The 26,720-nt window shown below is 35.5% G+C and overlaps 1 protein-coding gene across 4 annotated transcripts; it reads right to left on the reverse strand.

The window, feature by feature from the left end:
• Positions 1 to 8,883: 8,883 nt before the first annotated feature.
• Positions 8,884 to 26,720, reverse strand: LOC143257209 (uncharacterized). 4 transcript variants are annotated; one of them, XM_076515595.1, is made up of 6 exons: positions 24,248 to 26,720; positions 23,408 to 23,594; positions 22,626 to 22,773; positions 19,361 to 19,435; positions 14,102 to 14,245; positions 8,884 to 11,129 (listed from the first exon to the last, which is right to left on the reverse strand). In XM_076515595.1, the coding sequence occupies exons 1-5, from the start codon at positions 25,530 to 25,532 to the stop codon at positions 14,105 to 14,107; spliced, it is 1,836 nt and encodes a 611-aa protein (XP_076371710.1). In that variant the 5' UTR covers positions 25,533 to 26,720; the 3' UTR covers positions 8,884 to 11,129; positions 14,102 to 14,104. The 4 variants fall into 4 exon arrangements, with proteins under 4 accessions (XP_076371710.1, XP_076371711.1, XP_076371712.1 ...); XM_076515596.1 differs by having other exon boundaries at positions 10,932 to 11,125; XM_076515597.1 differs by lacking the exon at positions 19,361 to 19,435 and having other exon boundaries at positions 10,932 to 11,129.

Consider the following 26,720-nt stretch of genomic DNA (forward strand, 5'->3'; position numbering starts at 1 on the left):
TAAGCCAAACTTAATATCGATCGTCGTAGCGAAATGTAAGTTAAGTTTGGATATTTAATATCAGAACTACCATATTAATATCTTAAAACTCTATCTCACTCCTTTGTGGAGTATGGGAAATAAAAGGATGCAAGAAAATAACATTTCATAGTTTAATCTGGTTCAAATAATGGAATTCCTCAGTTTATTCCTTCGCGGATGAGGTCCGGCATGACCAAGTGTGTTGAGGCGTTCGACTCGTAATCCGAGGGTGGCGGATTCGAATCCCCGTTACACAAAACATGTTTGCCCTTTCAGCCATGGGGACGTTATAATGTTACAGTCAATTCCACTATTCATTGGTAAAAGAGTAGCCCAAGAATTGGCGGTGGGTGATGATGACTAACTGCCTTCCCTCTAGTCTTACACTACTAAATTAGCAGATAGCCCTCGAGTAGCTTTGCGCCAAATTCAAAAACAAACCTTCGAAGATGAATACAAATGAACGAAATGCATTCTTCCTCAATATACTTCTTTAGTGAAAAACGTAGTTCTTTCTATATCAAATTATAGTAGCTTCTTTTTTTTATCGAAATATGTCTTAACAGAAAACATTTAACGATTTTGTGTTTGTTGATGAGTACAAAGATAAGAAGGAGGCTTTTGCTTTGTGCCCACCACAGGTATTTAAACCTAAATTTTAGCGCCATAAGCCGTCGTACTTAACGCTGAGGCACCACGAAACAAGATAATTCATAAAGAAATAATTCTTTACAAAATTTGGTGCTTTAATCCAGTTTATTAAAGGATACACATCTTTACTTGCTTGACCACCTACAAAATAATTACACTAACTATGGAAGTTTTATTGTATTCTAACCATAGGTGTTTCGTTACACAAACCATTGAAGTTTCATCAAACTTCGGATCATTACTATTATATATATGTAACTATCCTAAAGACAATGTGACACTTTGAACTCCTCTGTTGACAAAGAGTTTGATTTTTGTTCATAATTATATGTGTGTGTAATCTGAGTGGATATACTTTTGCTTTAAACAAAGTGTATATTTTCTTCTCGATATCAACAACTAACTCTTGATTCACATCTTATTGAAGGCATAGAATCGGTCAGGTATTCCATTAACAATGAACTAAAGGCTCCGATGGCCATCAAATCGAATCGTAGAAGTTTCCTAGGAATGGATCTCTTGTCTGTAGCGGTCTGGCAAAAAGTTCGTGGTACTCTCTGATTGGTCAGTCTAGTGTGGCAGTTCCTTTATATACATTTCATATTGTTCGTTTTATTGCTGCGTACTGGTATTTGGCGAGTAATGAATCCATAGTTCGATTAATTAAAACCTGAAAGTTCCAGAGTGTCTTGTGGGCTGCTCGAAACAAGCCTTTCAGTATATAAAATCTATTTAATTAATGTCTTTATATACACAATGTGGTCCAATCTATCCTTTTATTTTAAAATGTAATAATTAAATAGCTAAATATATATAAAAATATGCAGTTTTTTTACATTGTGTAAACCAACTCAAACAGTTTTTTACAGCCATGTTTTATATTGCAAAAAGGCAACAGTACAAAAAAGGTTTAATACGTCGTTTGGCTCGAAGAGTCAAAGACAATAACTAAGGTGCAATGTAACTGCAGACGTCGATAAGGAAAGAAATATGGGGGTATATTAAGGATAATATGCATCGCACACCTTAGAGGAAATATAACAAAACTAACGACAACGATAAAGGATGCTATCGCGTCTATAACTGTGGATATGTTGCAGGTGAACTAAATTCAAATATCATACATACGTATTAATAGTGTACACGTAGTTAAGTGTTATATTTTAAAATAAGATTAATCAATTTGGACAATCCTGTTTGTTCAAATATAAAGTTTCTGTATATACATTTTATTTGTATAAATATCATTTCTTAAGAGTCCGGCCCGGCATGGCCAAGCGTGTTAAGGCGTGCGACTCGTAACTTGAGGGTCGCGGGTTTGCATCCCCGTCGCTCCAAACATGCTCGTCCTTTCAGCCGTGGGGACGTTATAATGTTGTGGTCAATCCTACTATTCGTTGGTAAAAGAGTAGCTCAAGAGTTGACGGTGGGTGGTGATGACTAGCTGCCTTCCCTCTAGTCTTACACTGCTAAATTAGGGACGGCTAGCACAGATAGCCCTGGAGTAGCTTTGTGCGAAATCCAAAACAAACAAAACAATCACAAGAGTCCAAAGTTCCGTCGACTAGCGCCAGTCTGTGGAAATTTGTGCAAACAAACAAATAAAAAGAGATAGAATATTCTTATATAGTGGTTTTTACATTGTACTAGCATTTAGTTGTGCGAGACGGTTTATGGAAGCAGTTAGTTAGCTGTTAAGAAAAACTATTATAGGTTGTGTTCCACAAACCACTAAAAGATGGTCTCAAATAACAGATTTTTGTTTTATTTGGTATGGAGTAATCTCAAGATTGGGTACTTTCAAATATTTATTTGTTTTAGAGCAAAGCCAAACTGGGCTAACTGCTTTGTCAACTGTGGGAAATCTAGTCCCGGATCTTAGCGTTGTAAGTCTGTAAATTTACTGCTGTTCCACCAGGGGCATCTTCAAATGAGAAACGAAGTATAGTCAGTTGTGTAACATTTTAACAACCGTATCGGTAATTTATAGTTTAAAGAATAAAACATTACAGACAACGTGAACCTACTGTAACTAGGCTCAGGTCTCCAACTGTGCTGATTTTATATTTATTCCTGTATATCTTACTAGATTATATCGTTAAATACAGATATTTTTATAAATAAAACTACTATTTTCAATACATTAAATACAAAGATCTTTGACAAAGGAAAATGCTTTTCGGAATTTGCTAACTTTCTAAACACTATGAATTATGTATCTAACTTAACAGTCATGTATATGTTACTTAGACGTGGTTTTGAAAGAATTGACATAATTTGCGCGCATGTTCAATTAGAACATAATACTGAGTCAGGTGTGACTTGTTAAGTTAATGGTGTCTTAAAATATTACAATGGATGAAGCAGCAAAAGATTTGTGATGTTACTAAAACAAATAAGCAGTGTCATGATCTCGTGTCAGGTCATTTCAATACTATTCTCATGTAGCTTTGCGACATAAAATTTCGAAATGGTTTTTACTTAAATTTGTTTGTTTATTTGTTTGAATTTCACACAAAGCTACACGAAGGTTATCTGCGCTAGCCGTCCCTAATTTAGCAGTGTTAGACTAGAGGGAAGGCAACTAATTATCACCACCCACCGCCAACTCTTGGGCTTACTCTTTACCCAAAAAAAATAGTGGGATTGACCGTAACGTACACTTTTGTCAAAACTTTAACTTTGCTTTTAAAAATGTCTTAAACGGCTGTAAAAAAATACACGAAAGGATTAAAAAGAGGTCTTTTTGTTTGCTTCAGAATTTAACGCAAAGCTACACAAGAACTAATATTGAAGTGATAGACTAGAAAGGCAGCTAGTCAGGTGCAACAGCTGCCCATATATTTGGACTGCTCTTAAATTATCGATTTTATTTCTACTATGTTGCCAGATTGCAGAAAGCGTTTTTGTACCAAGGGTCGCAAACCATGAATTCTCAGATTGAGCCACTTAAGGTCCGATATTACCATGTAAATTCATTATTTCTAAAACACATAACAGTCGTAGTCCACTTCTCTTTCTCGTCCAGATTGTTTGTTATTGTTCTTCTTTAAGCAGTTATCCGCATGGTTGATGTAGCATCCAGCCTGTAGTTGTTGTTTGAAAGGTTGACATAGTATCCATCAAGTAGTTACTTGAATGGTTGATGTAACGCATAATAAGAGGTTCAGTTATTTAAATGGTTGATGTAGCATCTAACAAGTAATTGTTGTTTTAAGAGTTTATGTAACATCCAACAAATTATTATTGTTTGATGTAAGATCCAAAATAATAATTATTTAATTGGCCCGCATGGCCAAGCGTGTTAAGGTGTGCGACTCGTAATCTGAAGGTCGCGGGTTCGCATCCCCGTCGTGGCAAACATGCTTACCCTTTCAGCCGTGGAGGCGTTATAATGTTACGGTCAATCCCAATATTCATTGGTAAAAGAGTAGCTCAAGAGTTGGCGGTGGGTGGTGATGACTAGCTGCCTTCCCTCTAGTCTCACACTGCTAAATTAGGGACGGCTAGCGCAGATAGCCCTCGAGTAGCTTTGCGCGAAATTAAAAAAATAAACAAACAATGTTTTATTCTAAAACATTCTAGTATTATTAAAGTTTTAATATACATTTTACAACTAGAGGGAAGGCAGCTAGTCATTACCACCCACCGTCAACTCTTGAGCTACTCTTTTACCAACGAATAGTGGGATTGACTGAGCATTATAACGTACCCACAGCTCAAAGGGCGAGCATGTTTGGTGTGACTGGGATTCGAAGCTGTGATCTCGGATTACGAGTCAAGTGCCTTAACCATCTGGTCATACCGGACCCCCACATAAGTTTTCTATGCTGTGTCCATTACAAGTATCGAAATTCGAATGTTTAAGTCTTCAAACTTAAGTTGAGCAGTTGTAAAAAGAAATATTACGTCAAGTAATTGTTAGGTTATATTATCGACATTAAAAACATTTTTTTTAATGTTAAAATGCCTCTTTTTTATATTCTGGATAGAATAATTGGGATTTAAACCTGAATAACTCACAAGAATTTGTTTAGCCCGATAAGATTTTATATTTACTACATTTTTATCACTTGGTCCAGTTCTTCCGCACTCTTGACTAACAAGTGAGAAAATCGAAGAGTTATATCCTTCGTTCAGACGTGTGGGAGTTACCTTACACACAAAGTAAGTGTAATTTGATACGCGCAGAAATCTTGGCACCGTGCCAAAAAGCGGGCACATACTTGTTGTTCTGACTAGATTTTTTTTGTTGCAGTCATTCAGTTCTAAATGACGTGCTCCCCTCCCTTGTGGCACAGCGACAGGTCAACGGTCTTACACCGCTAGAAACCGACTTTCGATAGTCATAGTGGTTTGTTTTAATTTCGCGCAAAGTTACACAGGAGCTATCTGCGCTAGTTGCCTCTAATTTAGCAGTGTGAGACTGGAGAGAAGACAGCTAGTCATTACCACCCACCGCCAACTCTTTTACCAACGAATAGGGGGATTGACCGTACCATTATAACGCCCCCACGGCTGAAATGGTGAGCATGTTTGGTGTGACAGGGATTTGAACCCGCGACCCTCGGATTACGAGTCGAATGCCTTAACCACCTGGCCATGCCGGGTCTACTCATAGTACAACACAGATAGCCCATAGCGCTTAACTACAAACAAACAAAAAATATATATTTGCTTTCGCTAAGTTAGTTGTCAAAAATCACATTTCTTAAAGAAAACAAGTCAAGTTACAGTTTAAGGACATGTTTTTCATCTAACTATATAATCAATATCTTATAAAGCGGCATCGTTAAGTACATATAATCTTTACTCTCGTAGTACTCGAGTATTTCATGGCTGGAGTCCTCCCCCCTGCTCAAGACTCAAACATTTAAGCTTTGTGACTCGATGATAATTGCGAATAATCTTCTACCTTTGGAAGTTGAAAGGAAAATTTACGTTCTTTCTGACGTTAACGGAGTGCCGTTCGACAACATAAAGTAAGTTTATCTATAAGTTCACAGTAACAACATACCCATATTTTGCATCTGTTTCTACAAGTAGGGATAAATATCCGTTTAGGAGTTTAGACATTATCCAATATCGTGAGCTATGTGTGAACTATTCGAAGAAAAACAGCAGATTAGATCCACCTTTCACATGTTCACCCAGACAGAAGTTTGTTGGGCGAATTCAAGCCCCTTCCCTTATACCACCCAAAACTACTAAACAATACACCCGATTTCACACTTTTGTTGCTCAAATTGTTAGGAAAAAATAACAATAATAAAACGGATGGAACACAGGGATTTGAAGGTGTGTACAGTATAGCGGATGGAACGAAGAGACTTTTATATCTGTTCAGTAAAACAGATGAACATAGGTACTTGTAGGTGTGCACATTAATAAATAACTATAAAATGTAACTATAGATTCCACTGTTTAGTTCAAGATTCGAGTGTTTATGAAACAGTTGAATAAAGGAAGTTCTGTTTCCTTCTTACTCTTGTTCATCATTGGTTTGAGTCTGGTTAGAAGAGCAACTTATTTATCATTATTAAACTACCGTAATAACAATATCTAAAGGTTCATTAACTAATCCTCACTTCTCTTACGTTTACACATTTCTACAGATTGGAATTATTCCCAAAGTAACTGAATGAAGGCGACTGAAATGATATTATTGGGCAAACATTGGGCTTTGTTTTTGTGCAACTACGGGTATCGAAACACAGATTTTGGAGTATTAATCTTGCAAAGTTATCGCTGGTTGGCTCTTATAGTGGATACTTGGATTTTGCAGGCAGGGGTTGTCAAAATGACGGACCTCGTATGCCATTCTTTCCCCTAAGCATTGATAAAAAACTTTATTAAATTTGTAAAAGGAAATAAAATATTGTTTATTTCTATTTTAAAGTGGCAAAGATGTTATTACATTATATATATTACATGTACCTCTAAATGTATGGGGCGCAGTTGTCACAGGTACAAAGGTGGAACAGCAATAAACGATTCTAAATCATTAAACACTAAATCACATTATAATCATTGGTTTGAAATTAGATGCTTCTAATAACGTATTAAAAATGCTCGTTCACATAAAAAAAAAAAAGATTACCTCCATTTTCCAAGATTTCCTATTCACGCTCCAGTTAGTCGATACATATATTTTTTATCATACACGTCTGCCATTTCTGGTGAAAACGACATCAGGCAAGTTAATTTCAAAATACAAAATAAATCCTTGGAATCATATAAAACTAAGAATATAAAAATGTTTTATCAAAACAAACAACAAAAACTTCTCGATATTTCGACATCGAACGAATTTCCTGTAGACAAGCCATAAAACACAACACCGTGTTTGTGATTTACGCTTAGTCTAGGTGAAGCGTACTTTACGTCAGTAATATTGTTTCACCTCTAGAAAAGCCGTCTTTTAAAGTTTCTTTCATTATCCGTATTCAGAAAAATTATTTTGCTACTAAAACACTATACATTTTAACATCAGTAATTTTACGATATGTATTTTTTTACAAAAAAAAAAGTATTTGGTCGTTCCTACTCAAAATTAAGTATAAATAAGAAAAAAAAAAATAGAATTTCGCGGACAGTTGCTCGAGGGCTATCTACATTAGCCGACCCTAATTTATCAGTGCAAGAATAGAGGGGGAAGGTAGCTAGTCATCACCACCAACTCTTTTTACCAACGAATAATAAGATTGACCGTCACATTATAACTCCACCACCAAGCCTGAAAGAACGAACATGTTTGGCGTTACGTGGATTCGAACCCACGACGTTTAGATTACGAGTTCAGGGTCCTAACCACCTGGCTCATAATTAAGAAAAACGTCATGTTATAAAACTACTACTTTCATTAAAATCCCCTATCTGATACACTTATAACCGAATCACGAGCGTGAAGTGCCCTATAGTAGAGACCTGAATTTGAAACTGGTGATCAAAGCTCGAATGCGTGCAACACCATATATATTCCTCGTACTATAAGCTGTGAATGCATTGTAAGAGTGACACTCACCCCTTAACATGGAGGGTGGGTGCCGCTGGCTAACTACTTTCCTTTTGATGAAAATCAGAATTGAGGATAGTGTCAGATAGGCTTAGCAGCTGTACAATAAATACAAACAGAAACATCAAATGTAGTTGCTTGTTAGTTTTATTTATTTCTCCTTTTAGTAATACGAAACGGAGTCATTAATGTCATGAAAAAATGCGTGTGTTTGTGTGTGTATTTGGCTGAGGGAGACAAAACTTGAGAAAGGTTTATAAAACATTTACCAATTTATTGTAAATTGAAGCATGGCCTCAAACAAAGTTTGACATTACTATTATCCTGTTCACTTGTTTTGTGTCGGCACTTTCTTGAAACATGCTTGTCTTAAAGTATTCGAACATTCTGCGGGATATTTTTAAACATTATCTTGCTCTTTCAACAAACCAAAGAAAAAAAAAATATAAGCATTTCTAGTCCACTACTGGTTCCAAGTTATTCCTGTTTACAATCATGACAAGGGCTATCAGCGAGTATCTTCACGTTCACAACTCCCTTGTCATTACCGGGAATGACGACTTTATCGTCCTGTTTAACAAAATGTTAACTACTGCTATCACTTTCGTTTTTCTTTGGGGAGAGAGACTAATCAAAGCTTAGGATTATAAAGTTTTACAAATCCCATCACTATATCGAGTACAAATAGAGGATTTAATAAGAAATTAGAAGAACTATTACTTTAATTAGTTTCTTTGAATCCATCTTATTGCTCTAGATTATTTATCTTCCTGCGTCAGGATATCCAAATTGTAACAGCGCTAAACATTGTTACTTATGTTATTCATTTACTGTACAAGTTAAAAATAAATTTGGGTTTATATAGTTACTCAGTGTTGGTCACATGATCAACAAAACAATTACTGTTAAAAGCTTGAACCTGGATAATTGTGGATAACAAGCAACGTTGTGAAAAAAACAGTTTATGGATAACAAATAAAGCTGTGAATAATTCCTTTGCGACTAATAATTTTAATGTAAAATCCCTCGAGATAAAAGGTGTATGGCTTTAAAAAAAAGGCTTTTACTTGTTATTTTAAAACGTTTAAAAACAAAACAGAATCTGACAGTTTCTAAACCTTTACTTTATACAATTATTGTAGTAAATAACTGACCTAGTATACTGATTACAGAGTTCATGAAAAATGAAACAGATATACTTGGTTCGTCTTTTATTTACGGATTGCAATAACAACTGAAAAACAGTGAAAATGGTTCACAAAAAATTACAAATACGTTACCGTTACTACATTTGAGACAAAAAAAAAAAACATATCGAAGTCCAGCTTCGAATATTTGTGTTTAGTTAGTCAATTAACCAATCAGAAGTCGTGATGTACTGTCATGTAGATGCCTAAAGAAAATAATCAACAAACCATAGGTCGTGTTACACTGGAACGTATACCTTTGCTTTTGATTGTGTTAACATTGAATATTAATTTCAAGGATCTCAAAGTGGCAACATCGGACCACATTGTAGTTTCCCTGCGTTTTTACGTCACACTCTTTCTTATTTTAATGTTACAGTGATATCCTTGAAGCACTGTTGTTCTTACGAACTTTCAAATGTCATCATGATACCACAATAAAACATTACGTTATCATGACAACACAATAAGGCCATGATTACATCAGCCTGATATGAGAATATTGGCGGTACTTAACATAAGGCAATTTTTCTGCACACCGTAACAGGTTTAATTCGCGTAACATGTAGTTAAGTGACGTCACAAGACATCCAGTGGCTAGACACTTTTAGAAAAACGTTCACGAACGTACGCAGTCTGACAAAAAACAACATAAATTTGCACGCTCATCTGTTTGGTCATTGAGAACAGTGTTTTACTCAAATTGTTACACAAACTATCTGAACCACAAAATGAACTTGGATTAACATAAACAACAAAATAGCACACAAGTAGTTAAATACTTTTCATTTGCATACAGGAACAGTGTCAAACATTAGTAGAATAACAGTGATAAAGTTAGTACTTAAAGTGGAACACCTTGTTAACACTTGTGGTCATAGAAAAAAGTTTAAAAAGGGTGAATCTACTGACTGACGTAGCCTTAAAGCAAGGACCTGTAAACATTTATATCATGTTATCATAAGACTTATTTTCAGTTAACTGTTAATGTGCATTAACAAAAAAGAAACGTTAAGTGTTGATTTTGATTTAATTAGTAACTCAAATTATTTAACTCCAGTGTATGTGTACGTATCAGAACTGGTATGGTCTACGATTCCTTCACTACAGTTTAGGACTATAATTACACCGATAAAATCAGTACATCCATTAGCGAATGAAGAACTGTTTGTTTCATGTTGGTGTTGAAAACTAAATATTTAAATTTATACAATTCACATCTTGTTTCATGCTATTGCAGCTGTTCCATAAACTATTTTTTCTCTACTACACATGATTAAACAGCGACAGACAGTATAAGTGGTTAAACTTTGAATATAAACTTTTTTCTATGAATTAGAGAAAGTGAAGGTGGGACAGTTCAACATTTTGTAAGTTCAACCATAAGTACTCTTTAGTGTTACAGACAAGATGTACAGGTCACGTGTAGATATAAAGTCACCTGAAATATACTCTCGGAGAAATATTGGTTCAGGGCACATGTAGACCTAGTCATCTGAAGGACCTGAAACAGACTCTTACAGGTTGACTGTACAGGTCATGTACAGATCCAAACTTACCCGAAATATACTGTTGCAGTTTACACACGACAACAAAAATGGAATATTGTAATATTATAATAAACCGAACTGCAACAGAAAACAAGTATTTGCAACACATTTTTAGAAATTTTATATTACAAATTTTAAAATCGCATTGCAGTGACCAATGACTGGGCATGAAATTCAACAGTACAACAAAGTTGTTTTTTCTGTATGGTTTTCAAATAATGTGCTACCACAAACTTCACAGTAAATGTCCTCTGCAACTTCTTTGGAAAAAGTACGAAATTACTCTCCCATTAAGTGAGTTCATTGTGCAATCTAAAAATGTAACTAAACCAAAATAGGAGTAGCATGTAATATACAATGAATAAACATCAGCTTCCCCCAGATGACCTGAAAAATTTAATACCAGTTTGACTATCAGTTTAATTTGCCATAGAAAAAGGTAATTCAAAAAACATTTTAACACAATGTGGATAACTTATGTGGGCTATAGTGTGCTCTCACTATGAACATACAGTATGACAAAAATACATTTCAAAAATTAACTTAAAGGTGATCATAAACAGTCCATAACCATTTTAGGTTAAGACACTAGTAGTGTACAGTGGCAACCTTGATGAAAATCCTTCTTTTAAACTGAGCAGTAAGTGTAGATTTTTGCCAACAGCGACAGCAAATTTCATGTTTCGAACAGCTTCAGCCTACTATCTGAAAAGAAATGCGAAATTAAAATACACAAACAATTTATTTGTTTAAGAATTACCAATTATTTTATAAATATAATTAAAATATAAACCACTACAACTTCAGCATGTTTGCATCAATACAGAATGCTAACTAAAAACAGAGATGGAACAAACTGTTTAACTAACTAACAAACGAACCAGGTTAATATTAGTGTGTGTATGCACACATGTACATATATGCATACTAAGGACAATAAAAGGACCTACTGGTACATCTAGCCCATTCAATCTTCTAAACTCTGAAATAAAAACTTTCTAAGCCAGTCGATATCATTCAAATAGTTATCCCAGCTTCCTTAAACTCCCTCAAATTAACTGCATCTGAAGGAATTTCATTCCAAAGGCCAACAACCTTGTTTCAGTCAGAAATCACTTCTACCCTCTCAAAATTTATACTTGTATCTCCTATTCTTACCATCACATAGAATCCATAAACACTAATTTATTCCCTTAAACACCTCCATCAGATCCCCCTCTAACTCTTCTTTTTTCAAGAGGAAAACAAGCTCAGAGATCTTAAATTGTCCTTGTGTGTCAAACTTTCCATCTGAGGACCCTCCTTTGAATCCCTCCTAACAATTTAATGTTCCTTCTAAGGTAAGAAGTCCAACACTGAATGCAGTATTTCAAACTTAGCCTAACTGGTGGCCTATGACACTAACCCCCCATAGGAGGTCTGTTCAAAAAATACGTGAACTGTTTGAATTGCGCAGCTCCAGTTGGTTTCAGGGGAATCCGCTTGATGTTGCTAGGTTCACACAGATCAGCTGATTACGACGCCATTTCCCAATTGCAGATATCTTCATTTGTGTATTAGCTACGCGGCTTTAAGTGAAGTGCGATTTTTTCGTTTGGTGGATTTCAGAATGAATGACCTGAAGGAGCAACGACTTGCTGTGAAATTTTGTGTTAAACTTGGAAAATCTGCGACTGAAACTTTTGCTATGCTTAACACGGCTTACGGTGATGTTGCTATGAAGCGTACGGCATGTTTCAAGTGGCATGAACGTTTTAAGGATGGTCGACAGTCCATTGAAGGTGATGAGCGTCCTGGACGTCCTTCCACGTCAATTGATGACCCACACGTCGACAAAATCAACACCCTGGTGCAGGCAAATCGACGTCTGACTGTCAGGGAGCTTGCTGAAGAGTGTGGGATATCAGTGGGATAATTGAAGATGCACCACGTTGCTGCGAAATTTGTGCCTCAGAACTCGTGAGTTTTTGGCCAAACACTTGATCACTGTTCTTCCCCACCCCCCTACTCACCTGACCTTGCTCCTTGCAATTTTTTCTTGTTCCCCAAACTCAAAAGACCCTTGAAAGGAAGAAGATTTGAGACGATTCCCGAGATTAAGGCAAATGCGACGAAGGAGCTGGAGGACATTACAAAAGAAGTGTACCAGGACTGTTTCAACAAGTGGAAACACCGTTGGGATAAGTGTGTGTGTGTTGGGGAGGAGAGTACTTTGAAGGGGTCCTAGACCTGTAACTTCTAAATAAAGTACATTTTGTTTTATGATGTCAGTCCATGTATTTTTTGAACAGCCCTCGTAGATACAACCTAATATTCTATTGAACCTGCCAATAGCTATGTTATTCCTGTTTAAGTCCAACAATATTGCATGGAATACTCCATACTTCGTAAACAAGATGTGACAAGGGAACTTTTACCTGCTACATACACAGTACTGGCAATAGCCATTTCTTATTACTATTCTAGCAATTATCTATGTGACATATATTAAATAACTGTTCCTATGCTTGAGTATGTATTAGGTCAAAAAACTGACTACATAAATTCACTGGCCAGAAAGACTTTTATAGATTTATCTGTCAAACTTTGAAAAAAAAAAAAAAGTACATGAAATCATACTTACCACAGTAGGTTTCTTGAATGTTTCAAATAATACTTACTATTTACCACTTTTTTATTAAAGGTTTGTTCACTCATACAGTGAATATCATTTCTTTAGGTTAAAGTTTCACTTTTAATATATTTTCCATTACAAAATAAAAATGCAATCGTGGTTCAGACTGACTGGAAATAAGAGTTTTGTAGGTCAGAAGAATAGTTGCACTTTCAAAACACAAATTTTAGCAGGTTTAACAGGTTCACTGAAAACATGCATGATATCTGTAACATACATAGCTACAGAAAAACTTGCTCTAAAGAAAAATAACACTGTAGCATTGACTATTAAGGAATACAGCACTTAGATTTGGTGAGAGTTGTAAGATTCTAAAAGGAGTTATCAGTAAACAATCAAATGAACATTTTAAAAATAGTATAAAGGTGCCACCAACATGGCACCCAGTGTTTCCAACTTAAAATAGTTTCATGTATTTAACTGAAGTTAAAAAGAAAGTGCTTACATTTATTGGTTAAACATTATTAGAAAAAAACAAACAAACCTATTTGTCAGTAGGGCTGTAAAGTTTAACAATAATCATTTTGAACCAGTGGAAAATGTGAACAAATGAAGTTAAAAGTTCTCTCTCCAACAGTAACAAAAGCCACAACTGTTAATTCTCACCTTAAAATAATTACTGTTGGAAGGAAACCAGAAGTTTCACAAAACAAGGGTTATATTTTATAGTTAATACTTTGTTAATGTATTAAGAAAACTCAGAAGTAGAACATGAAGGAAGTACAGAATGATGAAAAAGTAACATTCCATTATGATATTTTCTTTAGACATCTTTGTATCTTTTGTTACAAAAATTGGTTAGGATATCTTTAACCTTGGAAGAAAACAATCTCAGGATGATATTACTACAGCTTAGTAATTCATAATTTTTAAAAAGTTGTATTAAGAGCAGAACTTAAATCATGAGATGTGACATTTTCAGTAACTATGTTTAAGTACTACTATAGTACATAAGCACACAAGCTGTGAAATAAATTTCAAAACAAAACAAAACTATACATACCACTCAGAGATCCCCAAATGGATCAACAGAACCTGCTACTGAAGGTTGTGAAGAGTTTGGCTGCATTCTTCCAAACACCCCCATGGGTTGAGTACCTCTGCTTCCCATGGACATCCCAATATCCATTCCCATACCTAGAGCCATCTAAAATGAAGAGAAACAAAATGAATGAATATAAACGAGTCTATAGTTAACAGCTAGTCTTTACCACCAAATAAACATTAATTCTTTTTTAATCTTCTGGGTTCTAATTTTTATGTCTGAGTTGGACTTGCAATAGAATATTTTAAGCTTAAAAAATAATAATTAAAGTATCTATGTGGGCCAAAGCTCTTTTAAATTGAATAGATTTACTTAAAAAGGTTGTCTTAACTCTTATTAATACAATTACTACTTGATAAAACATTCATTTCACATGATTTAAATGATAATTATTTCTAATGGTTTTACAAATGGTTCTGCAATTTGAGGTAATATGCAAATGTTTTCTTTAAAACACTCCTGAATTCAGCATTAACTACTTCTACAAGTTTGTTAATATTAAGAAAAAACACATTGGACTATCTGCTGTGTCCACCACAGGGAACCAATCCCTAGAATTTACAAGTTCATAAACCTTCTGCTGCTCAACTAAAGAACTACCAACATAAGTCTTATTTGTCACCTTAGGACTGTTTCATGGTTACAGAAGATCAAGAAACATAATTTCAAACTTAAATAACTAAAATGTAAAGTTTGAAATATGTTCTCATGAGAGAGCAGTTACAATGCAACACTAGGAATTGTAATTAATGCCAAAACCTCCAACATCATCAAACAGTGGTCTATTCTTTTTTCAGAAGCAAATCTATCTATTTGGATCAGTTCTTGCACTTTTATAAACACCTTGTAGTGATTCATGGCAAGATGGTTAGGACACCCAACTCACAATCTGATGGTCAAGCATTCAATTCCCCATCCCAAACTTGTTTGCCCTTTCAGCCAGCCAGCATTAATACAATGATCACTCCCACTATTCCTTGATAAAAGAGTAGACCAAGAGGTGGCAGTGGTGATGATTATCTGCCTTCCCTCTAGTCTTTTGCTGCTGAATTAGGGATGGCTAGTGCAGATAAACCTCATGTAGCTTTGTCAGAAATTCTAAAACAAACAGACAAGTAGTAAGTCACTGAACTTCAAATTAAACTTTTTAAACTATTTGTAAAACAACGTTTCACCACTTATCTCTAAATATGTTGTATTTTCTTTAAACCATTAGAAAGTTTAAAAAAGTGATCACAGCCTTCTACCTAAGGTGACTAAAAACAGTTCTACTATGTTCCAGCTTATTAATACTACCATGAGGCAACTAATCTATCAGATTAGCAAAAAAGTTTGTCTACCTCTTTCAATGAAAAAAAGAAATAGCTTACAATGAAGATAAGAAGAATGTTTGTTGAGAATCTAGTTTTAAATAAAAATAGCTACAACTAACTGGTTCAGGAGTGTCTTAAGAGATTTATTTAATAAACTACCATTCTTTACTGAAGTGGAAATGAAGGTAATTTTAAGAATGTATCTTGTTAAAAGAGACAACTAATCCAGAAATTAAATTTATAATTACCGTTACTTAAAGCAGAATAATCCTTAACTGAACCTTTATGAAAAAAAAAAGAGAGACAATAAATAAGGAGATGACAAACCTTAATTAAATGCTTAAAAAAGTTGTTCAGGACTGTGGCATTATTGTACATAATTTAAATTGATTGATTGATTTAGTGTTTTATGGCACAAAGCAGCGAGGCTATCTGCACCAGACATTCGGTAAAAATGTATAAAAAATAAATAAATAAATAAATGTAGTAATAGACATAAATGGAAATGAAGGTAAAACAAAAAAGTATAAAACCAATGTTGACACCTAGTCTACAATGTTAAGATAGAAGGCAGAGTATAAGAAGTTGTAAGGTATTTACTCTAGCAAAAAGGTAATGATCATAACCTGCCAGGAAGACTAACAGGCAAGTTCAAGAACCACCGTCAGTCACCTGAAGTTGGCCTTTCCAGTCCTGGTTCTGGGTTATGTGTCATAGCAGCTATTATCAAAATGTAAAAGAATAAAAGTTTTAAAAGACACTCCGCAAAATCGTAATAATGAGTAGCCAAATGTCCAGTAAAAAGATAAAGTCAAGTAAATGAAGTAAAATTTGTAAAAGTAAATGAAGGTAAAAACAAAACAGCAATTAAAACAGAAAATGGTGTAAAAACCAATGTTGACATCCAGTCAACAAAGTTGTAAAGGACTACCTGTAACAGAATGGTAATGATCATAACCCGCCAGGAAGACTAACAGGTAAGTATAAAAACCACCGTCAGTCACCTGAAGTTGGTCTTTCCAGTCCTGGTTCTGGGTTATGAGTCAATATGGCCAGTACTTAAAAAGTAAAGTAGTAAAAGTGTGAAATGATATGCAGCAAAAGTATAATAACAACTCGCCAGGACGACTAACGAGTAGTTCAAACGGATAGTTCAAACAGTAGCGTTAGTCACCTGAAGTTGGACTTTCCAGTCCTGGTGTCGAGTTATTTAATGTTCTGGCCATTGTCCAATGTCAAATTGAATGAGAGAGATTAAACTGTAAAAAAGGAACCACAATTAAAAAGGTGTAATGAATAAATATGCAACACTTAAATGAGATTAAAAAGATTAATGGACATTAAAAAATTAAAAACATTATCAAGGTGGACAGAGTCACCATCACCAATAACTCTGTCCAATGTTACAGACTGACCCTGGGAAAAAATATGTTTAAAATATTGCCGTCGTTGAGAATTGTAACAATGGCAAGAAAGTAAAACGTGGGTGATAGTGATTTGAGTGTTACACAAACTACACATTGGTGCATCAGTTCCAGATAAAAGAAAATGATGAGTTAAAAAACTGTGACCAATGCGTAGCCTAGTGAGAACAACTTCCTCCTTCCGAACTTTATGGAAGCTAGATGGCCAAAGTCCAATTTTGGGTTTGATTTGAAAAAGTTTGTTGTCGCATTGCTCACTCCAAGTGGACTCCCAGCTGGCACGGAGCCGAGCCTTGAAGATAACACCATAGTCCATGTACGGAATAGGCATAGGAGTGATGGTGCTGAAGCAGACATATTTAGCTGCCATGTCTGCAAGCTCGTTCCCATGAATACCAACATGGCCTGGTATCCAGAAAAACTGGATTGAAGTAGCTGCTAATGAGAAATGGGCCAGTCGGTTTCGAATATCAGCGAGAATAGGATGTGAGCTAACGTGTAGCGATTCCAAGGCAAGTATAGAACTAAGCGAATCAGTATAAATAGTGCAGTTGGAGTACTGCTCAGCTGCAATATGATCCAGGGCAAGAGATATGGCATACAGTTCAGCAGTGAACACAGAAGCTGTAGAAGGGATTCTGCGTGCAATTACTGACCCATAGCAAACCATAGCAGAGCCCACTGAGTTACCCGATTTGGAACCATCTGTATAAATGGGAACTGAATGATTGTTTGAAAGATATTCATTGAATAAAAGACGGTACTTCCAATCTGGAGTATCTGCCTTTTTAGGTGACTGAAAGAAAGGTCACATTTGGGGCTGTAATAAGCCATGGTGGGATGGGCGACCTGTGGAATCTGCAATGTTATCCAAGGACAGACCCAATTCATCCAATTAGCCAAATGCGAAGGCCAAATGGAGCAATGACAGATCGTCTGTTCTGAAAAAGTACTGCCCACCGAGGAAGGAAAACACATTTCCAGGTGGGATGCTTTGGTAAGGAATGAAGTTTCGAAGTATATTGTAAAGATAGTTGCAAATGGCGAAGGTGTAGAGTAAGTTCATGAGATTCAATGTATATACTTTGAACTGGAGAGGAACGAAAAGCCCCAGTGCAGAGTCGAAGTCCTTGGTGATGAATGGGGTCCAGCATCGTTAAGGCCGAGGGTCTGGCAGAGCCATAGACCATTGATCCATAATTGAGTTTCGATCTAATAAGAGCACGATATACCTTTAACATTGAACAGCGATCTGCCCCCCAACTGGTAGAAGAGAGAACACGGAGGATGTTCAGTGCTCTTGTGCATTTGACCCGAAGCTGCTTTAAGCGTGGTATAAAGGTCAGTTTACGATCAAAGATAAGCCCCAAGAACTTGGTCTCCGGGACCACTGGCAGCAAAACTTCACCGATATGAAGTTCAGGATCAGGGTGAATACCCCGTCGACAGTAAAAGTGCATGCATACAGTTTTGGAGAGAGAGAAATTAAAGCCGTTAGCCAGAGTCCACTTCCGTACACAATTGAGGGCAGTTTGTAGTTGCCACTCAATATATCTCATGTTTGACGACTGACATGAGATGTTAAAGTCATCGACATACAGCCCATTCGCAACAGTGAGAGGGAGTTGTTCAGTGATGGCATTTATCTTTATACTGAAGAGTGTAACACTCAATACACAGCCTTGAGGGACTCCAAGTTCCTGTACAAAAGAACGGGAAAGTGTCAAACCAACACGAACTTGGAATCTCCTGTCCATTAAAAATTTTTTAATAAACATGGGTAGATGGCCACAAAACCCATATGTATGGAGGTCTCGCAAAACGCCATACCTCCATGTTGTGTCGTAAGCCTTCTCTATGTCAAAGAATATTGATACAAGATGTTGACGGTTGAGAAAGGCTTCTCTGATAGATGTTTCAAGACGAATTAGGTGGTCTGTGGTGGAGTGCTGTTGACATCCTTTCTAATGTCTTACAGAGACAGCTCGTCAAAGCAATTGGACGGTAGTTTGAAGGAATCTTGGGATCTTTCCCTGGCTTAGAGAAAGGTAAAATAATAGCCTGGCACCAGGCATCAGGAAAAACATTCTCCTGCCAGATCCGGTTGAAAACAATCAGAAGGACATCAAGAGAAGCAGGAGATAGATGGTGCAGCATGACATAATGAATATCATCAGGTCCAACAGACGTACTGGCAGACCGATGAAGGGTCATTTTTAGTTCCACCAGGGTAAAGGGACAATTATAGTCAAAGAAACAGTCAGTTCGAAAGGAAAGAGGTGATCACTCTGCCCGAGTCTTGATGGCCAGGAAGGTGGAGGAACAAGCAGAAGTGCTAGATACCCGGCAAAAGCTTTCACCTAGGGTGTTAGCGATGTTCCGAACATCAGTCACCTCCACATAATTTAAAAGTCTGTGTTCAGGACCATAGTGTTATTACAAAAAACCAAATCTGGTGTCAATGAAATATAGACCCCTACATTTTGTTGTGGTATTCCTGGCTTAGAGAAAGAGCCACTCATTGTAGTCCCTCTTCCAAGGTGTCCTGCAATACCCTGTAACAATAAAAGCAACACAAGTGAGCTCAGACCTTTTAACTTGATTTCATTAACTTGTCAAGTATACATAATTAAACATTATCATTCCATTAATTGATAAGTCATTTAATATATAGTTCTAATTCACAATGATTAGAATGCTATGGTACATCAATTGGGTAGCTGCAATGCTGGCAATATTACCAGCCATAATCCAAGTAATACTTCACAAGATTTTATGTTAGGTTTCTTTGAGTTATTTATATAAATTCAATTTTATATAAAGTTATAATTCAATTTATTTATATAAAACTCGTTTAATGCTCCAGCAGTAATCTGCCATCATATGTTTGTCCCATCTCCCTTGGTAACGCTCTTCCATGGTCTTGAGGTCCTGATGGAACCGCTGCCTTGCTCGTCACTTACAGCTCCTGGGTTCTCAGGGAATCTATCAAGATGACTGTACAGGTAATGGAGTTTGACACTCCACGTTACATCAAGATCGCAAAAGCTGACAACATATTCGCTACAAAAGTTTCATAGTTGTCAGCTTTTTTATTACCGAAAGTTTGCCATCACCGCCACAAATGAAAGCCATGCAGTCCTTTCCTTGTCGTTCATCTTTCTGGCAAATTCTTGATCATGCACAAGTGCACGAATCTGTGGTCCATCAAAACACCTGCCTTGATCTTCTCGAAGGACAAACCAGGGAGCACAGAAAATATGTGTTGGAAGCATTCACCGCCAGTATTCAACGCCTTTATAAACTGTTTCATCAAGCCCAGCTTGATATGGAGAGGAGGAAATATGATCTTTTCTCGACTGACAATTGGATCGTTGACAATATTTGGCATACCTGCTCTTCAGAGTCTCAATGATGGGCCACTCCTTCTGGTTCCAGTGCTTTTCTCGAGCTCGGCTGTCCCACATGCAAAGATAGCAGGGATACTTTGTAAATCCTCTTTGTTGACCTAAGAGGAAAGTAACCATTTTGAGGTCCACACAAATTGTCCAGTTGTGCTCGTGGTATTTTAGTAGGTCAATCACAGTCTTAATGTCATTATATTCCTCTCAGTAAATACACAGAGTGTCCAATTGGAACAGCTGCATAGACATTGTCATTATGAAGTAGAATGCACTTCAAACTTTGCTTAGAACAATCTAGAAATAATCGCCAGTCATTTGGATGGTATACTGGCATCCCTAATTCCTGAGAAGACCTGAGATATTATGACAATAAACAAACATATTCTCCTCTGTAAAAAATGGCACAAAAGTCTGCTCCGATTTCGAAGTATGACACTTTCACATACTAGGCTAACAACATAAAATTAATACTCAGAAAAATAAATAAACTTAAGGACAATACAAGCAAGTATAGTTCATATATCAAACACTTTAACAAATGCTATTAATAAAGCTAATAGTAAATAAATAATAAATTTAAATTATTTATAACTAGAAGTCTCTTATGAAAGACCAGATATTTTGGGATGATTATTAACAGAACATTGTTAAGAAGAAAAAATCCGATACTTTTCCAAAAGGCCATCCCTCAAATAAATGTAAAATTTTAGTTTCAGAAAGAGAAAATATTTCAAATGCTTTTAATGTTACTTAATCAATAATGTATGTTCCCTTATTATTAATTACTTCATGCCAATGATTCACAAGCTTCTGAATGCCACTTTTTTCTTTAAAATTCTTGGGGTTTGGAGGAAAAACATGTAGAGATGATAGTTTTGACATCTTCATGTGTTCCAAGCTCTTTTACATCAAGGTAGTTTTGCAAACTTCAGAACAGATGATAATCAGATGGGGCAAGGTCTGGAGAATAAGAAGGATGTAGAAGTTTTCCCCACTCTAGCTCTTCAATCTTTGCAGATGTGATCCTTACCGTATGAGGTCATTCATTACCCTGGTGTAACACAACACCTTTACGATTAATCAAAGCAGGCCTTTTTTCTTTCAATGCAACATTCAAGAGTTTTTACTGTTGACAATAGAAGTCTGATGTAATCATTACATTAAGTGGCAGTAACTCAAAGTGGATCACACCAACAATATCCCACCAAACACTTAACAAGACTTTCCTAGGGTTGAGGTCCATTCTGGAGTGCTTTAGCCAGTTTACCTACACAGTCACTAACCTGTCCAAAAAAGGTGAGTTACATTCAAATGTTCACTCTTGCTCTAAAGTTGACTTTTGTCAAATCATGGGGGACCCATTTTCCAAGTATTGACACCTTTCCAAGCTGTTGCAGATGATGGTGAACTGTTGAATGGGTTGAATTAAACTTCTGTGTTATTTCTTCAACTGTTTCAGCACAATCTTCATCAAGTGCAGCCAGCAACAAGTCATCATTAAACTCAACAGGATGATTTGAACTTCTGAAACCACCTTCGACATTTTCTTTCATTCAGAGACTCCTCAACATAAAACACCTTGAATGTTTCATGTAGTTTCTGCTACACTATTGCCTTTTTTAAACTCATAAAGCATTGTATGCCCAATGTGCTCCTCAGACACATCCATTTTTGTAAGCGTATATTTAATTAATGATCTGAAAAAGTGGAGTTTGGTTAGTTTCTTTTATTTGTCTTAACATTTTTATACATGTCCTACTACATATTTTAGTCATTAAAGCCTTCTACAAAGACAGAAATAATGATGCACTTTCTGTATTAAATTTTCAGACATTACTTATGGGATGATCCATTACTTCAACCTATTAGTAAAGAATACTGAAAGTCAGTTCAAAAATATAAGCTTTGTTCATTTACCAACTCATTAACTTTGGTTCTCTCTTTCTCTCTTTCACATACACACACAGTCTTACAATGATTAATGTTTTTAGGTTTTTGCTTTACTTCATCGCCAAGTAATATCAAATAATATGATGTTATTAAATTATGTTTAGCATGTAATCAAATTAGGTTTAGTCTAAAACTGAAATCCAAAATTTGTGGAACTTTGCCAAATATACCAATATTTAAGAAATTCATGCTTTTCAAGAAATTAAACAATAAATAGTTTGCTCGTAGTTTGTTTGGCAATAAATAGAAAGGATATTGTTTAAAAAGGCTAACATACTTAACAATGACTGATGGATGTAAAATATTATCTAAAGTATTAGTAAAAATAAATACTATATTTTATGTTATTAAAATCATTTTTTTTAAATAATTCATTTTAATCAGAATTTACCATAGGTTGGTAGCCAGCCTGGGAAGATACCCAACTGGCATTCCCAGATGGTACAGCTGAAGAACCAACCCATCGCCCTCCATCACTCATAGTTCCTGCATTAGACTTAACTGTTGATTTTGTAGGTCCCCACTGATGGGCTTCAAATCTGTGAATAACAGCAGATTCAATTTTTATTATAACTAAATAGTAGTACCTTAGGCCTAACTTATAACGAGCAATATTCAGTCAATAATTTCTAGCCTTTAATACTGCCACAAGAAAAGTAATACATCTTTGTCATAACCAGATTATTATTTTCTTACATACACACACCACACAAATGTAACAATTAATTGGTGGAATTTTAGAAAAACAAAATAGTTTCTGTATGGTATGTATGTAAATAATCAGGACAGACATTTGGAAAAGGTTTTCTAACTTGCTGAAAACAACAACAATGTTAAAAGTTAAAAAGGAATCCCAAATTATTGTTTAATTCATCACCATTCACCAAGTTACACTGGTTTGGGGGTATTCTGCATTTCATCAGAAAATAACAAAACTAAACAACAACAATGTTAAAAGTTAAAAAGGAATCCCAAATTATTGTTTAATTCATCACCATTCACCAAGTTACACTGGTTTGGGGGTATTCTGCATTTCATCAGAAAATAACAAAACTAAAATTCATATAGTGGTTGTATATTGTATGCATAGTGTTTCTATACAAGTACAAGTACATTGTGGTGAGTAAAAGATATATCCAAAACACTATATATTTAGATGTACACACTACTTACTTCTTTAGGTGTTGTGTAGGGACACCAATATCCAAGTTCTGGGCCAAATTGGCTAAACTTGACTCGAGATCACCTTCCACTATTGGTTTCACAGGAGATTGCTTTTTGTGTGTGTCAGTTGTCAGACTCTTAGAACTATCACTTACTGTCAATGGTTGAAGTATCTCTCCAAACAAGTCAAAAGCACCTTCATGATCAAAGATAAAACTATTCTTAAACTACTTCCTATCATTAGACCATTTATTTGTTTCAGTTCCTTAAGTTAAGCAATGACGCATTAAGTAACACAGGTTTATGTCTGTAATTTGTTTAACAACAATTTAATGTTTTAACATGAAAGTTTCTATAATGCTTATATCAGATGTTTATAATTTATTAAAAAAACATTGCAACGACTGGCTCAACTGAGTGCTGTCTCAGATCTGAACTAACAAGAAAATTATAATGTATGTAACAGAATCCAACGTGAACGTATTAATGTACCTAAATAAAATAACTGCACAATTTAATAATTATCAGTTTTTTGCATGCTAATAAACCAAATAATACAAGTCTATATTGGAATTTAGTGTCAGAAAATTACATTCACTATTCATACAAACCCTACAAAATAAGTTAAAAGAAACAAAAAAAAAATTCAAACTCAACATAAAATGTGAATTTAAATTAACATTTTTTTACAATAAATAAATATTTATGCACAAATAAAGAATATAAAAATGAAAAGTATCAACTCTGTACAGCAGACATTCAAACAGAAACAAACATCATAATAAGCAGACCAGATTGCAAAGGAATTCAACTCCAAATGAAGAAATTGAAACTTAAAACCAGTTTCACCTGATGAAGAAAGTTCTTTTCTTGAAACAGGTAAAGCTGGAACACTCATCCCAAGGGAAGGACAATACAATTCTGAAGAATGAAGCTTGACTATTCCTGATGGTTCAAAGAATAATAAAGAGGAGCTGTCTTCTATTACAGCCTCTGAAGGTACTTTTCCAGCTGCTGGAATGGCCCCTACTGGTAAAAGTTTCTCTGAAGGCAGACTTTTAGTCATGTGGCTTTCCCCTAATCGTAACATAGTCAAAGTTGATGAAGTTCCAGTCACAGAACATTGTTCAAATGGCAAATCACTTTGAGATGGTTGATATCCAGCCACAGAACTTGGTCCCATTGGCAAATCACGTGGAGTTTGTGGAGATCCAGCCACAGAACTTGGTCCCATTGGCAAATCACATGGAGTTTGTGGAGATCCAGCCACAGAACTTGGTCCCATTGGCAAATCACGTGGAGTTTGTGGAGATCCAGCCACAGAACTTGGTCCCATTGGCAAATCACGTGGAGTTTGTGGAGATCCAGCCACAGAACTTGGTCCCATTGGCAAATCACGTAGAGATGGTGAAGATCCAGCCACAGAACTTGGTCCCATTGGCAAATCACATAGAGATGGTGGAGATCCAGCCACAGAAGTTTGTCCAATTGGCAAAATAGTCACAGGAGCAAATTCAATAGGTGAAACTAACTGGATTGGTTGATTTTTAGTTATAGAATTGGACTTTATAGTTAAAGCAGTTTGGGCCTGTTCTTCAAAATCCATGAAAGAATCTTCAAAGTGTTTATGTTCAAAAGATGCATTTAGGTCACTAAATACAGCAGAATTGAGCAAGTGCTGATGCATATCAGAAGTCTGAAGAGCATTGAAGGTTAACAAATTCTTAGGATCTGAAGCAGAGTCTGTGGAGAGGCTATCTGAACATTTTAATGGAGGAACAACATGCACTGCTGATTTTGTTTTCACCACTGAAGGAAGTTGTGCAACTGACTCTTCAACCTTACACTCAGTATCATTGAAAATGTCTATTTTATCTTCATATTTGGCTGAAACAGTTACAGAAACAGATGATGAGAAAAGGGGATTAAAGGCAGTTTTAAAAGGGTTTACATCTGAACATAAAGGATCACTATCTTGTGAGCTGCTTCCCCAGACTAGGTTTTCTGAAGTTTCACATTCAACTTGTTTGCCAAGTACTGACTCAGGCAGACAAGATGGAACTGGTTTAGTTCCTGTCTCTCCAATTTGGTCAGTTACTGAGGAATGTGCACCTGATCTTCCATAAGGTTCCATCTTCAACTCACAATCCCCTTTTCGTTGTTCAGGTTTTATTACTGGATAAAAAGTGAATTTATACAATATAGTAAGTGTGTTTTAAACCTTAATGATACCTAAGGACAAACTTAGCTCTGAAATAGCAAAAATAAAAAGTAACAAGTTTTAAATCATTTATAGATTTGATTTATAAAACAAGGTAATAGAGAAATTTAGTATTATGTTATTGGAGATGATTGTATCAGAACAGATACACTGTTTCAGTACAGAGATATGTTTAATCAAGTCAAGTATTTTTATCTAATATTTATGGTAAAGCTAGCAAGGCTAACTTGCATGTTCCTAAATTCCTAATTTCAAACCACTGACCAAAACAAAGGCATCAAGTTGTGAGCACCCTATTACTTAACATCACCCTTACAATGAACCCACAACATAAAGTGCAAGAAATATGTATTGCACTTTATACCCAGCTCAGTTCCAAAAATCCACAGGTCCACCACAGGACTTACTCTAGCCAAAACCATATAACATGTTACATACGCTTCCTGATGACAGAAATAACATCTCAGTTACAAAATATCCACAGCTGAAGGTAAAATAATCTTTGTTGGCAGCAGCTCAAACAAGAGTATTTAGTTTGGTAGTATAAAAGTAAAATTAATAATAAGTAAAAACTCCAGTTTTCTTAAGTCATTTAGAAGTGTTTAATTGTACAAGCCATTTTATTAGTGTAAGGCCAGTCCATGTCAAACGTAGTGTTTTCAACCAATATATGCAAACTTAAATTATATTGTAATGAAACTAATAAATTAAAGCCACCCAGAACTTAACCAGCTTTTTAAGTATCATACATTATTTTTAATTAATATTTTTATGCTAAAAAAAACACACCAGATATTAAATACACTTTTCTAAAAATCTACAGACGTTGTAGAAGTTATACAGACCCTCTCTTATGTCTGGAAAACCAGTAGTTTTCCGATTTCAAGGAAGCATGTGAAAAGTAAAAAACAAGATTTTACACTACATGTGAATAGTTCAGTAAAGCAGTTATGACCAAAATACATATACAAGATCTATACACCAGTAAGTTATGAACATTAGAAAGTTTACATAAAAAAAACCCATGAAGAAACAGATTGGAAATTCAATTTACATCCAAGAAATATTCACAGATGCTATAAATCAACAGATCATGAAGTA

This window comes from Tachypleus tridentatus, chromosome 7 (genome assembly GCF_004210375.1).
Source record: "Tachypleus tridentatus isolate NWPU-2018 chromosome 7, ASM421037v1, whole genome shotgun sequence".
Taxonomy (NCBI): domain Eukaryota; kingdom Metazoa; phylum Arthropoda; class Merostomata; order Xiphosura; family Limulidae; genus Tachypleus; species Tachypleus tridentatus.